The following is a 17,477-nucleotide window of genomic DNA, read 5'->3' on the forward strand; positions in this document are numbered from 1 at the left end:
TATATTTATATCTGAGGAGAAGTGGGCGGTTGGGTTGGGGGAATCCGAAAAGTAGATACGATATATTTATTGGCGGCGTCAGTTTGCGATGCTTTTTTTGCGGGGGCGGCAGTTTCTGTTTGAGTTGCTTTGTTTTGGGGTTTGCCTCTGCCTTCGCCTGTGCTAAATCGAATTTATTGTTTTAATGCCATTTTCTGTCGCTGTCGAGCGCAAAAATTGGCAATTTGTTTAGAAATTAGCGCACTGCCTGTCGTTCTTTGTGCCTCTTTCAGCATGTAAAATGAAAATCAATTCCATTTCCCCCTCTCTCTCTCCGTTTCAGCGCCAGAGGGTCGAGTTGCCCAAATGAGCGGGGCGTCAGGAGCGGGAGCAGGTGGCCCAGGTGGAGTGGGCGGCGGTGCCACCCACATCTTTCGTTCGCTGTCATCGGAGAGCCAGAAGCGGGAGTGGTCCAAACGGCTCTCCCTCCGGGGAATGCGTCACGGAGGTCCTGGCGGCACTGGAACTGGAGCGGGAACGGGAACTTCGAGCCTGGCCAGCAGCAAGGAGGTGAGCTAATTGACCTCAACGTTCTCAGACACGAAATCATTGCGCAAAAGCTCACTGGGGAAAAAGGAAAGACCTAAGCCTGTGCACTTAACAAAAATATGTATTCCACTTAAGGTTACTATGTGTCAAGGAATTCTCAATACTTTCAAGTCAGATTGTAATGAATTTAAGATCGCAGCTTATTTTATAACAAATATATCTTATTTTAAATTAATCAAATTACTTATTTTAGATAACTTTAATCGATTAAATAAAAAATAATAAAAGACCAATACTTAACTCAATGAGACAATGCAATTTTTAGCCACATTTTTTTTATTTTTAACCTTACATATAAATAATAATTAAAATTGAGTTTTGTTTCTGGGAACTTGTAAAATTTTCTTATTCCCATTTATGAAAATGTTTTTCAATTTTGAGTATTTAAAACATTAGACCGTAATTCAGGTGTGTTTCTGTTACGTTTTTTTATTTTAAAGGTCAGTCTCGACTTTATTTTTCCTGCTCATCCGTGTACTCACCATTTCATCATATTTTTTCCAGGAGAGCAAACACAGAAAGTTCTTCAGCCGCTCGGCCTCGTTGCGTCAGGCGGGGAGTGGAGGAGGCGGAAGCCAACAGACCTCCATGGAGCTGCATGTGCCCGGCCAGGAGGGCAGGGGCGGCGGTGGGGGAGCCTCCTCCGGAGCGGGCTCACCGCAGACCCAGACCCAGCCGTCGACGCCCAAGAAGTCCAACTGGGAGGTGATCGAACATTTCAATACGAGTGCCAAGGGAGGCAAGGCCATGGTTAGCAGCAGTTTGATTGCGGTAAGTACGAGGGGATTCTGGCATCAATTAATTTGCCCGCCTAATGGACGGCACGTCGATGGCAGACTACCAATCCCATTTCTCTGCCTCCTTCCACCTGTTGGGAGATTTAAATATGTAATTCAATTGTCCCGCAAATAAGCCGGGCCGAGCTAAATTTAAATACAATTTCATTGATGGCTGAAGTTGCTAATGGGAAATGAGAAGGGACGAAACGTTCGCCCTGGGAAATTTATTTAAAGTAAAACAATCTGGCACGAGCCAACCGTCTGCTTGTCAGAAAATTTTGCTTTAATTAAATTTATTGTTTTATCGCAATCGATGCCGAAATTGGGCTTGGGGCTAATTAAAAACTCTTCAAATTTTTCCATCGCGTTTTTTGATGTAAACCTCTTTTCATTTAAGTATTTAATTTTACCAGTTAGGAGAAAATTCGTTTCGTACTGCTCTTTTTTTAACATATTAATTAAAGCATTTTTTCTGTAAGAACAAAAATTTTTAAGGTTTACCTCTGTAAAATATTTATGTATTTGCTTAAATAGAAGAATTGTAATACTATATTTTATACAAAATGTTATAAAAAGTGTTCTCTACAATTTCAATTTAATGAGAATTTAAAGCGCACTCGGTTGAATGAAAAAATTATTTTATAGTGGTTTGTTTTGAAATGAGCTCTTGGTCTCGAAAACATAATGATACTAAGCTGTTGCTATCAAACGAGGTTTTAAGTTGCATTTTTTTATCTGTTTCCCCGTATAGTTTTTCAGATACGTTACTCTATACAAACGTGTTTTAATGCCAACTAACAAGCGATGTCCTGGAAAACGCACTAACCCACACACACTTGCATGGCTAAGCTGACATGCACAGGGGGCCACTTAGCAACTGCACACGTGTGTTTGTGTGTGTGAGGGTATTTCTATTTGCGTTCGTTGTCAAGAGTCAATTGACAAAGTTTAGCAAATTGAAAAGGCAAAAAAAGAAAAGGCAAGAGGCGAGAGGGAAAAAAACATTTCTAACATTCAAATGGGCGGCAATTTGCTTAAAAACGCCGCGGGGATCCAAACACACTTGCCGCAGTGTGTGTGCGGGTGTGCTGGTGTGGGTGAGGGTGTGCATGAGTGGGTAAAACGTTTAGTTCAATTGTTTGCGGACCCCATAAAAAATCATAGCATACTTACAAGAGCCAAGTGAATTTTTTATGTAAATAAAAGAATGCGAGTATATTTATTATAATTAAGCGACTGATTTACGTATGTTCATCAAAGTAGGTAAATTATTCGTTGTAAAATATTTAACATGTATAATTTCTGTTGCTTAATTATCTTGATATTTTACTACTTTGAATTTGAACAATTTATTCTCTTGATTAATAAATAATTTAATAATAATTAAATTAGTTTGCAAATATTTTATACGAAAAATAATTTGACATGCGGCTTTACATAGGTTTAATTACATTCTATTAGAAAAATATTTCAAATATGTGCAATAAAAACCAATTAAAAAGTTGTTTGTTTGAGGAATAAATAAATTGGTATTTTATTTGCTTCATGACTGCGGTTTAGTTGAAATGTCTAAACGAGATTACATACCCTGCAGCTCTATTAATTATTTTGTTCATTCTACCTTTAAAGGCCGGCATTACGCGGTGCAATATAGACGAATCCATGGACTCGACAAACTCCAGCTCCACCTGCCACAGTCCCATGATCTACCAACGTGACGAGGCGCAGCTGCTGCAGCCAGGTAAGAAGAATGGAAAAATGTGGGAAAAATCTTGGGTAATAGGAAATCGTTTAGCTCTCATAACAGGGGCTACTGAGGGTCAATAAAAATACCAGCATGCTCACATGCCGTCCCTTGTGAGAAGGGCTACCCACTTTTGCCCCACCACACCGCTCAAAATGTCACAAGTTGATTGTCATTGTCATATTGAATTTGACGAGGCTATTTCGCAGTCTCGTCTCTTTTTCTCGTCTCACGTTTCCTCGTCATTGGCATTTCACTCACATATCGTATTTTTTCCCCCTTCAAGGTTGCCTTGGATGCCCAGTCCCCATATCATCGCACCAGCTTCCTTCCATCATCCACCATCACCACCTCCACCCAGATTTATTTTAGTTTGTGTGTTCCTGCGAAAGAACCCAGCCAGCCTTTGGTTTTCCTTGGCTTCGATAGACATCTGTATAGAGCTAGCTGCGTAGATTTCTATGGAAATTTACATAATCACGTTTGGCATTTATTTATTGATGCATATAAAAACATACTCCGAGATCCCTTCCAGTCCACGCCTCCCCTACGAGTTTGTGGTTCTTTTTTGCCTTGTGGTCAGGACATGGGACAGTTGAATGATTTTAATATGCCGATTTGGCTGACGTTCTCCGTTTTACAATAAAATATTTTATGGCTTTGTGTGCTGCATTTGAAATCAAGGTTTCCATTCTCAGGGAGGGAAATGTCAGGAGCGATGATGTGCCGCACACAATGGCTGGCAAATCGAAAATGTGTATAACACGTTAACCGAAGGAATTGTACTCGAATTGTCACAATAGCCCCAGAAATATGATTATGTGGGTGGATAGATGTCTTTGTTGGGTTTTTGTAGCCTAGAAAGATACATAAGATGTTTTTATCAAGTTAAAAGAAATCGTTGGATAGTTCAGGGGTTACCAAATAAAATTGATTTTTGATAGAATGAATAACTTTTCTTTTTACATAAATTGAATAGACATTAATTTTTGACTTTAATGACTAAAAAACCAGTATCAATGGAGGTTTACAAATTTACATCTTTTTACACACATCCCATTTAGATATGCAGGTCAGAAATCATAGCTTTTTATATGAATTCAAAGATAATAGTCTTCAAGCCCAGCTTAGTGGTCTTAAATATTCAGGCTTTTAATTAAGCCCTCGATTCAAATCCGTGCTTTTAAATCGTGCAAATAAAAAAACATAGAAATAAAACCTTTTTCCGCCTTGTTACTTATTATCTTTTTGCACTTATAAATTAGCCACAAACAAAGTATTTAATTTTTAAATAATATGTCAATTTACAGGTCATCGATAGCTGCAACCAGCATTTACACACATAAATAATTCATTAAACAATTTAGTTGCATTTACCAGCTCATTCACACATGTCAATGACCATTTACAATCAAAACGCTTCTGCGAATAGCAAAACTTTCCAATTTCATGCTGTGCCAGATTTATAACTATGATTTCCATAATTCTAATCAGTGGCAAAGCCTTTTCCCATTTGTGTGGTAACTCAAACGTGAAAATGCAACAGCTGTAATTGAACTTGCAAATTGGGCTAGCAATTTGCAATCACGTTTGAGGCTAATTGTAGTTGAATTTCACTTAGAGCTCAAGTTGGGATAACATTCTGGCTGGGGTATTAATTAATTTGGCTTTTGTTGGGGGCGTATTCATAGGCCTAGCAAGGAGAACTCCTCAAGTTGAATTTATCTGCTTTCAGGCGATGCCGCCAATGTGGAGGCCAACAATCCGGTTCTGGGCGGCGGATCCGGAACTGGCAATGGTCCTGTGAGCCCCAGCATTTCCTTCTGGTTCCGTTTGAACCGCATCATCCTGCGCCTCTGCTCCACGCACCAGTTCAAGAATCTCCAGGTAAGCTCCTTACGCTGCAGGCTTAGCGTGAAATCCTTTGCCAAACAAGTTCCGACTCCTCCTCAACCGACGGCGTTCTTTGAAACTTTTTCGCCCGCTTTGCTACTTAGTTTGCTCAACTTTTTTCCAAGCACTAGAAAAAAATTTCCAATAAATGGGTCTTTAACCTACGGACTTTTTATAAAGTTATGACTGTATATAATTTAATTTAATTTTATTTTTTTGCCATCGTTTATTTGATTCTGCATTTTAAAAAGATTAATTTTCTAGTAAAAAAAATTAGTTGTATTTTTAATATTTTTTTGAGTAAAATAACTTTTTTTTAACAAATTTCTAGTTTTCTCTAACTAAAAAAAATCTTTGAAAACTAATTCTCTGAGTGCGTTCATTTCCCTTTGGCAATCAGGTGGAAATGCTGTATCAGCGGTATTTTCTGCGTATGAACCAGAGTAATACGACGCACATTCTGGCCCTGCTTTTAGCGCTGATTTTGGCCCTGTCCTGCACCCATTTGGTCTTTACCACGCTGCAGCTGCGGCGCAGCACCTCCCTGCTGTTGGAAATCAGCGAACTCGGCCTGGACGCAAATGCGACCGTTGGCAACTTGACGACCACCACAATGAAGCCGCCGGCATCAGCGGGTCAAATTGCCCAAGGCAGGAGCTTCGTTTCGGCTCTGGGTCTCAATTCCAATGCCAGTTGGGTGGCCAGAGAGGCGGAGGGCGGGGGCTCCGATTTGAAAGCCCCACACAAACGCAACCTCGCCGATTTTGAAGCCGACGATAATGGGCAGCCTGGGCGGCAGTGGCGCCGGCAGAAGCGCAAGCATTATCGACGCCTCCACAAACATCGGTACAAGCACAAGTCGCACCAACAACATCACATCAGGTAAGTAGGGTTGCCAACTATTGGCAGTGATAACATATACTTAAGAGATTACTTATGAGAAAATGTATACCTCATTATAGTATCAGAAATATTTTGACCTAATTTATAAATCTTCATAAACCACAAAACTTTCATGTTCATAAGTGGAAAACATTTAGAAAATATCATTCCCTATAATAAAATTGTAAGCTTGGCACTAAATAGTTTTATGAACCTACTATAAAGTGATATTATATACATATATTTTTAAAAAAATTTTGTATTTATTTAAATATTTTACATTTATCTAACTTTTTCATTAAAAGTTAAAATAGCGAGATTCAGCTATAAAATAGCAATCTGTTCGTCACTGCTGACAAAAATAGAGGCCTGTAATATAGATGAAAAAGAAGAGGCAAGTTTTGACAGGTCACCCTGGTCGACAATGTGTTTCTCCCGAAAGGCGATTCATATTTTGCACAGCTCGCATTTGAGGTTTTACTCCGAGCGCCCTCCTGAAATTCAATCAAACAACTTTAGGCTGCCCAAAAAGAGCTGAGCCCATAAAAGTATGGCCAAAGAAGGCTCAAATTGAATTTAAAGCAGGCTGGAGGGGCTGGAACAAGTTAAGCTTCAAGAAAAGTAATTTTAGCACAGGCAAGGCCACAATTGATCGAAGCGAATCCATGACAAGGCTTTAATCGAGTGCGAAAAAGTGTGTTGAAATTGAATTTGAAGACACTTTTAGACGAATCACTTTAATTTTACTGCACAAATGAATCTAAAAGTTTGTTTTGACATTTTGCAAAACTTCAAGGAAACGTAATTTGAGTCGAAATTATGTGAAATTCCACTTGTGTTATATTTAAGATATAATAGCTGATAAAGCTTGAAATAAGTAAAAACGTGTTCAGTTTCAAAGACCAAATTAAGTACTTATTTAGTGGTAATAAGTAGTAAGTTGTAAATAAAATAACTAAAGTTCGGCTTTATTAAAAGGTCAGGAATTTAAGAGAATAACTCCATAGTTAAATTAAATTTAAATAAATATTCAAGAAATAGAAGTGAGTTTCACTGCTCAATAAGTTGTCAATAGAAATAACATAAATTGGTATTGCGTGTTTTTTCCTTGACCAACTATTTCAATTTATTTTCACCCAAATATTTGTCAACAAGTTCATCTTCACAACATATAGTGCCAAAAAATTAGGCTTACATATCTCTTGCAAGGACACACAATACACAATGCTTTAATCAATAGCTCGTGCGAGTATTCGATAACCGACTCCTCGAATTCATTTTCCCTGCCGTTTCCATTTACATTTAGATTTATTTTGCCACAAATATTTATGCTGGCCATAAATGCCGGCAAGACAGATAGTTAGCCAAACACAAAACAGACATTTTCATCAATTGAGATGCGAGCGAAATGAAATTTCGGACTTTATTGCAGATACAGGATTCGGGAGAAGCGGAGCCTGCAGGACACTGGGTTGGTCAAGGGGGGAGGTGCCCAGCTGATTGTTGACTCTGCCCCCGATGATGTGTACACAGTTTCTCGTGACGACGACGATGGTGATGATGATGATGACGGTGATGAAGGGCGTAAACGCATTACGTATACGCCGCGTGTCCGCGACAACAATCAAATTTCACAAGCGGAACGTGATGAAGTGTTAAACACATCGTCAAACGCCGGCGCTGGACCTGCAACAGATAATTTGGACACTCCCTTGGGCTACGGCCCCCTCGTGTCCCTGATCCTGATGCAGGTGGACGAGTCCGTGCTGGTTTTCCTCATTGTCATGCTAATCTGCGGGATTGTCTATGCCTGTGAGTTCCTCATCATCGAATGACTCCCGACTTCGGGGCCTAATCCCTTTGTGTTTGCCCACAGTCCTGCTGTGCATTCTCTCCAAGCCGGCCATGAACGAGATCTTCCTGGTCCTCGTGTCCTACGTCATTTTGGGCACCTTCCTGGCAATCGAGGTGGCCGTCAGCTATGCCATGCAACCCAGGTTGGTAAACAGGTTTCTACTACTTTTCAGACTCCACAGAAAAGAGAGTATTGATTGGTAATCAATTCAACTACGAGTCGATTATAAATTTAAACTTAAACGATTTCAGTTGACTCCTAAATCTGTAGACTATTATAACCAATTTTAATATGAATTTATAAATTTTACTTAGAAATTATTATTTAATTATATTTTAAATATTAAATAGCACTTTTTGAATAATTAATTTAAAATACAGGCGAAATCATTTATTAACATCAAGTGAAACCTCTTAAAAAAATAGCATCAGTCTTTGGAGATCTTAGAGTCCGTAAAATTTCTCCCTGTGCACGGCAGCTGTTGCTTGGCCCGGCAAAATTAATCATTCACGCCTCGCTAATTGCGAGAACTGGGAATCGGGCTAAGCAAACAACCGCATCTGGGCTCCTGTGTCCTAATCGCTCTTCTCGTGTCCGATTTCCTCCGGCAGCAAATCCTTCAACGGCAGCGCCTGCTGCATCGTGCTCATCTACATGACCTACACGATGCTGCCCCTCCGCCTGCGGGAGGCTCTGATCGGCGGCATCCTCCTGAGTGTCGTCCATCTGTACACCTGCCTGAGGTTCACCGCCATGCAGGACGAGGAAGTGGAGGTGCTCCACTGGGAGGAGGTGAGTGGGGCGGACTCATGATACACCTGTGGTCTTCGATTTGGTAAATTACTGTGGCTTGTAGTGCACGAATGATATCTGATTTAATTGCTATTTGAATTTGAGTGATTACCAAAAGGGGTTGAGTGGTCGGAAATGATTGAATATAGTTTATTCAAGTATATAAATAAAAAAAGCTATTCAACGCCATTATAGTTTGATTATCTCGCTTTCAGTTGAAAGAAAACATCGTTTTCAGGGTGTCGTATGACTTTTTCTGCTGTTTTTGTTTACATTTCAAATGAAGCATGTAGCCATCTATCAACAGGTTTGGCAGTTTCACTCAGCCGCAAATGCAAATTGATTTAGCGAATAATAAAATTGAAATACTGCGCAATAGAGAAGTAGAGTGGGTGGAAAGCCAGCTTTAATTGCCTCCTTTGCTGAGGAGCAGGCGGAAAATGGGAAAAGCAGGGCGGAAAACAGCAGCTGAGAGTGGCACGTGTCCAAGGGCCTGGGAGTAGACGTAAATGAAATGAAATTAAATTGCCGCCAAATTGAATGAAATCGAGAATGTGGAGGGTGCTCCTCCGCCTCCCCACTGCCTAAGTGTTGTTTTCCTTGTATTTATGGCTCGTAATGTCATTAATGCCTCAATATCCGCCCGCAGCTGCTCTGCACTCTGGTGGCCCTGCTCCTGGCCAACCTCACCGGGGTCTACACCCACTGGCCGAAGGAGAAGGCCCAGCGTAAGGCGTTCATCGAGACGCGGCAGTGCATCGAGGCCAGGCTGAGGACACAGCGCGAGAATCAGCAACAGGTGAGTGTTTTTTAGGGGGAGAAAATATTCTGCAGCATTTAAAAGAAAAGGAACTTAAGAAGAAAACCAATGCATAGATTTTTTAAAACGTTTTAAAGGTAGGAAATATACACTCATAAAAAAAAATCGAAGAATTTCCTTAAAATCTAGAAAATTCTTTCTTGAATTTTTGCCAAAGGCGACCTCACCTTTGTTTCAAGAAATGGTTTTTTTGAAAGGCACCATTAAAACCAGAAAAAATATTTCTTGTTTTAAGAAATTAAATTTCTTAAAACAAGAAAGGGTTTTTTAGAAAGCCACCATAAAAACAAGAAAAAATATTTCTTAAAACAAGAAAGGCGATTCTTGTTTCAAAGGTGGTTTGTTTCTTGTTTCAAGAAATTAAATTTCTTAAAACAAGAAAGGGTTTTTTAGAAAGGCACCTTTTGAACAAGAAAAATTCTTTCTTGTTTAAATTTCCTTTCAAGAAATTTTATTTCTTGATTTAAGAAATAATATTTCTTGAAGGGAAGTTTTATATTAACACTGAAACCCTAAAAATAAAATGTAACTTGGTTTTTTCTTTTGCATATTTTATTTATTTAAATTTAAAACATTTAACACTGAACATTTAAACAATTTTAAATAACACATTTTTGACTTAAGAAAACATTATTATAACCAAATATGTAGTTGCAGGCATAAAAAATTATTTTCTTCGGCTTTCCTCATCTGGAAAAAAAGAGTTATTGGGATATCAATGATTTGTTTTTAGATAAGAATAGATAGATGTTTTTAGATAATAGATAATAATGTAATGTTAATAATAGCCAAAATACAAACACGTTGGTCAGACGACCGAGAGAGGAGCAAGACAGGTAGAAAATGAAGAAGGAAGGGTTGAAAATCTAATTTCAGAAAGAGCCACATACATACATATATATTTACATACAGTCCTTTGCGCGAAGGGAGACCGAATGTAAGCAGGTCAGATCATGACAATTTTAAGAAGGAGAAGGAAACGTCGCGACGCGTAGGTCAAGCGAGCGAGAGAGAGGAGCAGAATATGAAAGGGTTGAAAATCGGGTTTCAGATCGGGTGAGCCGCGTACATGCATAGATATTTACATGCATACATAAGTATGTCAAACAAATACAACATATTTTTCTTACCTTAGAAGGTTTTAAAACAAAATTACAGCTTCGACAAACAAATTATTTGGCTGTTGCAACTGCAGGTATTTTCACTCTGAAAAATAAATAAAATGCGAGTAATAAGATAAAGTTATTATAGAACTGTACACCCACAAATTTATGTACAAATGTATGTATGTACGTAGCTCTTAGCTAAAAAACAATTCACCTAAATTGGTATACGCTTGTTAAAGAGATTTGAAATGTATCCTTTAATTACATACATACAATTGTACGCCCGCTATACAAAAAATTATATACATATTTACATACCTTTGAATATTCGGAAAAAGGCTTCACCTCTTATCCGCTTGAAAATCACGTCCATCACTCACGAATTTTTTTCACAACTGACGCTCGGGGGATCAGAGAAGTCGGTAGCCGGATAGTAGTCGGGCCGAGTAGGCCCTTCGTCCCACTTCGTTTTTCTTGTCGTTAACATTCGGCAGCCGAAGGAAGTCAATGGCTACTTTCCTATATTCTAGGGTCATTTCATTCATATATTCAAAGGTGATTTTGTCCTAAAATACGTACAAAAATGTTTTGGCTGCGACGGCAAAACAGACATATGAGATTTTCATTTTTCTATTTTTAAGAAAAATTCTTTCTTGAATTTTTTCCATCAAGAAAGGTTTTCTGTATTCAAAGGCCAATTTTCTAATAACAAGAAATTTTTTTTCTATTTTCAAAGGTAGGCCGATTCAATGGTGAGATTTCCAAAATTTAGAAATTAATTTTTATGAGTGTACAAATTTCTAAAATATTTGTAGATTTATAAGTTTATTTATTTGAATAATTAATTCCCTAAATGTTTTCCTGTTCATTTGCATTTTAAAAACGTATTTAAAGGTTTATTTCTTATAAAATATCTAAGTTTAGAGCTACGAGTATCTTGATTCTTTCCATTAATGTTGCTTTCGCTGAATCAAGAAACTCCTTTAACGCTGTAGACAAAGAAAAATCAGCAGGTACCTTATTTGTGTGTAGGAGTAAAACATGAAAAGGCCCATCCAGCAGCGTAACAAATGAACTCCGGGCAAATTTCGCAAAAAATTGTTTGCATCAAACGGAATGTTGACTGAGGACCAACTCGTAACTGATTCATCTCGTTCTTTTCGGAAGAATATACTCCTCCTACGGATTTCAGTGGCCTTTTATCTTGAATATAACAAGCAAATGGTGTTCCGTGTAGAGGGGTTCCACGTATGTCGACACCTTTTGATGATGACTTCTTGAACAGAAAATATAAAACATGATTGCGTTAAACTTTAAGGCGCTTTCTTTAATTTTCACTATAAAACTTACATTTTTAGTTGCTTGACAACATTTAACATTATCTAAGTTTAAAATACTAAAAAAGTAGTATTTATAATTTTAATATTTACATTTGCAATACTTTAATTTTTTCTTAAAATATAAACACAAAATTGATCTGGTTCACCAGGTTAACTTTATTTTTATAGAGTACGAAATCGTAAAGTTAATTTATGCGGTCTGATCCCGGGAGCCAGATTCAGCTTGAAATCGCATTTCGGGTGGCTGTAATGGATGTGGGTATTAAAGCAGATCCATTTGTTGCAGGAGCGCTTGTTGCTGTCGGTGCTGCCTCGTCATGTGGCCATGGAGATGAAGGACGACATTGCGGGCCAGCCACGTGACACACAGTTCCATAAGATATACATCCAGCGGCACGAGAACGTCAGGTGAGTGGACGCGAAGGTGGGCGGGGTGGGCGAATTTATTTGCATGCAAAGTCAATAAATTGCTCGGCTGAGAGTCTCTGAATGTCTGAATGTCTGAGCGTGTAACGCGAGCAATGAATTTGTATGCAAAGCCAAAAAGGAGCCAAACCAAATGCACAGCGCCACGCACACAGTGGCAAAGGCACACGCACACAGGACTAACACACACACACACAACGGTAGTCAACCAAGCATAATAAAGCATACTTTGAGGCGCACCTGTTTGAGCCAAAAATGTCCTGCGTCTGTCGCTTTTTGTTCGCTTTCTCTCTAAAGGAGTTGCTGGGATTTGTGTTCCAAGTTGTCAAGGGGGAAAATGTGAAAAACAGCTGGGGAGATAAAGAAAAGTTATCTAGAACGTGAACGTCTTTAGGTTTTCAAATAGAAATTCAGGTGAAATTCTAAGCAGCCTCACAAATTTTAAGGGAAAAAGAACTAGCAATGCCTTATTCCTGAATTCAAGTGTCTAGTTTACATTATAGATTTAAAAGAATTCTAGATAGTAGAAATTCAGCTGAAACTCGAAGAATTCACACAACAAATTTTGGAAAAAAAACTAGCTATGTGTAATTCTTGAATTCAAATGTCTAGTTTAATTTACAGATCAATACGTCTCCGAGAAGCATGATAAAAAACTACAAATTTTAATAATGTCTTGAATTTTCTCTTGCCCATAAATAATATTAGAGTATTCCTGCCGTCAGCTTTCATAACAGACTTCCATTGTTACTTTACTTTATGTTTACCCTCCCAAACTTTACCTCAACCATTTTGTATTAAATTACGCGCTGAGCCGACTAAGCCCTTCTCAGTTACGAGTCGTAAAATCAGCAAAAGCGAAACAAGTGGCCGTGCTAACGTGGCTCTGTCAACACATGGCCATGTCGTATAGGCCAAGAGAAACGTGAAAAGGATTTAACATCGTTAGATTTAGGAAAATAAATAACCGACACATAATTTAGGCTGAAATAAAGGGGGAATAATATTATCCAGAAGGCGGAAGCTAAAAGAGTTTTTGAGGGAAAAAGTATGTGGGATGGGAATATATTAAACATTCCTGTTGCTTTAAGTAAACTCTCTAGGATGTTTTCTTCATTTTTTTAAAGAAAATATCTCACAACGTAAGTAACAGGACATTGTTTTTGCTCAAAGGCAAATATTAACTTCAACAATTTAACGTTTCAGCAAAAAGCAACCACGTTTTATTATTTTTTCACACAGAAAAAATATGAATAAAAGTCGTATATTTGGTTTGAAACCCAATAACGCTTCCGACGTACTTCTAAATTCGGAATGCAACAATATTTTCTGTGTACAGCTTTTCCGTCGCCTGAATCCTTCCTTCATCTCAAATTTCCCTTTTCCACTTTTCCAGCATCCTTTTTGCGGACATTTGCGGTTTCACCAGCCTCTCGGATCAGTGCACCGCCGAGGAATTGGTGCGTCTGCTGAACGAGCTCTTTGCCCGGTGAGTATTCGGAATGGGTAGTGGATGTGCCATCTGAATGGACCAGTTGGAAGGGCCAAGGTTTGTAGCCATAATTAATGGCAAACAGTTCATACACTTGGCAAAAAAAGAGGGCGACTACAAATGGTTTATGATTAAGGGTGCAAGACATTCTAGCCTATGAATCCATCCGAATTTATTCCTACATTAGCTGACAAATAATGTGATTTATTAATAATGCCAATATTAATTAATATTAAAATATTAATTCTTACCAAATTCAGCGCTAGTCTATGTATATTTAACCTTGATAATGTATCTACCAGGTGAAATGTTTTTTTCGCAGTGCCCTTCTATCTGTCTGGGTCCCTGTCTTATTCATGAAATTGAAACCCAGACAGAGCCTGTGGCTGTATTAATTGCTCCAAGTGAACGAAGGAAAACTGACCTCGGGGCAAACAAATAAAGCTGCTGACCTCTTTGTAAACGAGCCGAGGCATTAGTAACAAGTTGGTTTTATGGCTGAAGATAAGATAAAGTTAAAGAATGTGGAAAGGGGTAATAATAGAGGTTCTTAAACCTCTTGACCTTTTAGAGATATTAATTTTCAATAATATTTCGTGGTTAATTTGGTAAAAGAGTAGCCAAAATAAACGAGCTGTTTGACCTTTAAAGGCAGATGTAATCAAAATCAGAAACCTTTATTAATTGGAAGCTATTGATATCAGGAAAGAATAGGCCAAATTTGGTTCATTTTAATTGGGTCTCCATTAATTGGAAAGGCTACCCATTGGTAACCCTTTTATTTCCTTTGTGTAGGGCTTAAATTCTTTAAAATATACCGAGATGTGTGATATGATGTGTGTCGCTTATTGTTGTGTTCTGTGCCGATTTTCCTGTCCATTTTCCAACTTCTTCGTTTCCACTTTTCCACCGCCATTGCAGCTTTGATCGATTGGCTGCGGAGCATCATTGTCTGCGCATTAAGCTGCTGGGCGATTGTTACTACTGCGTCTCCGGGCTGCCAGAACCCCGACCGGATCACGCCCATTGTGCCGTCGAAATGGGACTCGATATGATTGACGCCATCGCGTGAGTATCCGTATCTGCAAGCAGAAACACAAAGGAAAACTCCTGTTTTGCGGCCTTGTTGTGGCGACACAGGGAGAAAAGTGTTTAAATAAATGTGTCCCAAAATAAATGTACCCATTAACTTGAAAATAAAATCTAGAAAGTATTTTTTCAGTTAGTATTAATAATTTAATTGATTTATTTAGGATGCTTGAGAATATGTAGAGAATACATAGAAGCAAAACACTCACTCGATAGATATTTTAATTACCTTTTAATTTTTTAAATTAGTAAATATCATATTAATAAAAATGTGCAATTTTTAAAAAATGCCTGAAATAATTTTAGTTTAATAATAATATTTTTGCAATTGCACCCAATACAATGCCCCTTTGTTTTCTGCTCCCTTCTCATTTTGCAGCCTGGTCCGCGAGGTTATGGCCGTGAATGTGAACATGCGAGTGGGCATCCACACAGGACGGGTGCACTGCGGCGTTTTGGGCCTGGTCAAGTGGCAGTTCGACGTCTGGTCCAACGACGTAACGCTGGCCAACCACATGGAGAGCGGCGGGATTCCCGGGTGAGTGTGCCACCTCTAAGCCCCTCTAATCGTCTAGCTGAAATTAATTGATCTGGCGTCTTTGGCTGTCATCGGCTGACACTTCAAAAGTGTCCATTGTCTTGGGAGTTTCGTGGGTGGGGAAATCCCAGGAAATCCTGGGAAATTCGCTTCAACTCAATTCATTCTGCTGCCATTCCCCTGGCAAATTCAATTTCATTCTGCCAGCAAATCCAATTCAATCCATTGAAAGTCCCGTTTCGGTCAGTTTGAGCCACTTCTGGCGACAGCTGTGAATAATGGCTGTGCAGGAGGGAATGTATCTCGTAATATCCTCCGTCCCCCGAAAATGCTGGCCAATAAAGGCTGAGGGGAACAATTAAAGCCAACTTGTTGTGGCGGCCCAGAAGTTGTATTGTGTGAAGTTCCTCCCATAAAGGCACTTGAAAGTCCAAAAGTGTCGTCGCTTTGCGGTTGTCCTTCGTCCTTCGTCCTTCGATCCAAGGGTGTGCCTCTCCATTGTGGTCTTAATCGTTGTAATTGCCATACACACACATAGTACATAGAGTATTTTGCGTGCGTCTTGTGGTTAACTGAAGGCGTCAAGTTATTGGTAACTTACGAGTGCCTGCCGACCCCCTTTTAAAATAGCCACCCCTCCCTGGGCAAATAGCCCACCCAATCGATTATGGGCCACAACTTGCATGCCACGCCCACGCCACCCACTTCGCCCACTACTGATAAGTGCCCCACAACAATATTTTGTTGCTGTTGATTCAGCTGCACTCACTTCAACACTTGAGCAATTTGTTTCTGCTCGCATACCCCTGACATCAGAAGTTCAGGTTGGCGAAGGTATATCAGGCTATTTGGTTCAATAAAGATCGTTCAGAATATTTTAGATAACTTGAAAGTATATAAGAATAAACTTTTCTTACCTTTACTACTCCCTATATATAAATTTAATCATCTATATAATTTTTAAGTATCAAGATTATTATGAAATTTTAAAGACCTGTTTGCAGGACATAAAGTATAATACTAAATATCTTATATTTCATATCAAGATTTCGCAATCTATTTTAGATATAGAAAATTAAAAGGTTTTAGTAAATTCTATGATATATTAAATTTGGTCAACGTTTTAAAATGTAAGGTATATTTTATTCCTAGAATGCTAATGCATTGAATTTTTGGCTCCTAGCTTTTTGATAGTACTTCTTTATAGATAACAATAATAGATAACAAAGGGTCGAAGTACTCGTCTACTTACAATTTTCCCCGCTACGAGCTTCTTCTGCTTTCCTTCTGCATTTTCCTTCTGTGTTGGTTTTTTGCGAATATTCACGCTGCGACTTTGGGTGGAAGTTTAAGTAACTGTTGAGTTTATTTGGGTCAGCCGGGCGACGGCAGCTCGTTTGTTAGCCCTGTCCCGGGTGAAATTAAAAGCAAATAGCTGCAGTGGGTGTTGGCCAAAACCCAAGCCCAAAGCCCGAGCTCCAACCTGATAAGCTGCAATTTCAGCCGAGAGTTGAGCGAGCGTGGCATGTAAAAAGTTCGTTAGCAGCAGAAGGAAGTTGCCTCGGGGAATGTGGACTACAGCAATCCATAACAAAGCGTCGTGTAATTATCAATAGAATCAACAACAGGCAGTTTCTTGGCAGCCAAGCGATGCCAAAGGATGCCAGGAAGCCAGAAACAGGAGCATCTGTGTCGGGTTTTCGCCTCCTCAGCAGCCAAGAACAGCATTAAAAACTATTTTGCAAGCTCGGAAAAATCAGGGGAAAGGGAAAAATGCAGACAGTTTAAATGTGGGCGTGGAAAATGGGTTGTTAGGCATTTAATGCGAGTGTTTCCTGTGGTTAACTGCATTTTCCGAGCTACAGAGACAACTAAAAACCCTAAGCCGATAAGGATAATCACTAGAATGTGTCCTCTATTCTACTCTACATTTTTCCAGACGCGTTCACATAACCAAGGAGACTCTCAAGTGTCTGGATGGCGATTACGAAGTGGAGGTCGGCAAGGGTAACGAACGCAATTCGTATCTCAAGGATCATCAGATAGAAACGTACCTGATTGTGCCGGGGGACATTTACAGGCCGGTGAGTTAACCCTTTTCACTAATTGATGAGGTTACTTAAATGGGAAACG

At 39.1% G+C, this 17,477-nt stretch overlaps 1 protein-coding gene and 1 long non-coding RNA gene across 2 annotated transcripts in view; one reads left to right on the forward strand and one right to left on the reverse strand.

Annotated features, from left to right (window-relative positions):
- LOC108059174 (adenylate cyclase type 6) overlaps positions 1-17,477 on the forward strand; it is a 43,338-nt gene that overhangs the window by 14,572 nt on the left and 11,289 nt on the right. Inside the window, exons 3-16 of the mRNA XM_070215428.1 lie at positions 323-549; positions 1,093-1,359; positions 2,997-3,108; positions 4,847-4,998; positions 5,405-5,886; positions 7,319-7,698; positions 7,763-7,883; positions 8,353-8,533; positions 9,183-9,332; positions 12,086-12,207; positions 13,622-13,714; positions 14,639-14,785; positions 15,186-15,344; positions 17,284-17,428. Of these exons, the coding sequence (XP_070071529.1) occupies positions 346-549; positions 1,093-1,359; positions 2,997-3,108; positions 4,847-4,998; positions 5,405-5,886; positions 7,319-7,698; positions 7,763-7,883; positions 8,353-8,533; positions 9,183-9,332; positions 12,086-12,207; positions 13,622-13,714; positions 14,639-14,785; positions 15,186-15,344; positions 17,284-17,428 (2,715 nt within the window). The 5' untranslated portion in view covers positions 323-345. The remainder of the gene's footprint in view (positions 1-322; positions 550-1,092; positions 1,360-2,996; positions 3,109-4,846; positions 4,999-5,404; positions 5,887-7,318; positions 7,699-7,762; positions 7,884-8,352; positions 8,534-9,182; positions 9,333-12,085; positions 12,208-13,621; positions 13,715-14,638; positions 14,786-15,185; positions 15,345-17,283; positions 17,429-17,477) is intronic.
- Positions 9,888-11,134, reverse strand: LOC138913017 (uncharacterized). The gene is made up of 3 exons (XR_011418585.1): positions 10,778-11,134; positions 10,484-10,559; positions 9,888-10,043 (listed from the first exon to the last, which is right to left on the reverse strand). It is a non-coding gene; the product is annotated as an uncharacterized lncRNA (long non-coding RNA).

This window comes from Drosophila takahashii, chromosome 3L, assembly GCF_030179915.1.
Source record: "Drosophila takahashii strain IR98-3 E-12201 chromosome 3L, DtakHiC1v2, whole genome shotgun sequence".
In the NCBI taxonomy this organism is placed as follows: domain Eukaryota; kingdom Metazoa; phylum Arthropoda; class Insecta; order Diptera; family Drosophilidae; genus Drosophila; species Drosophila takahashii.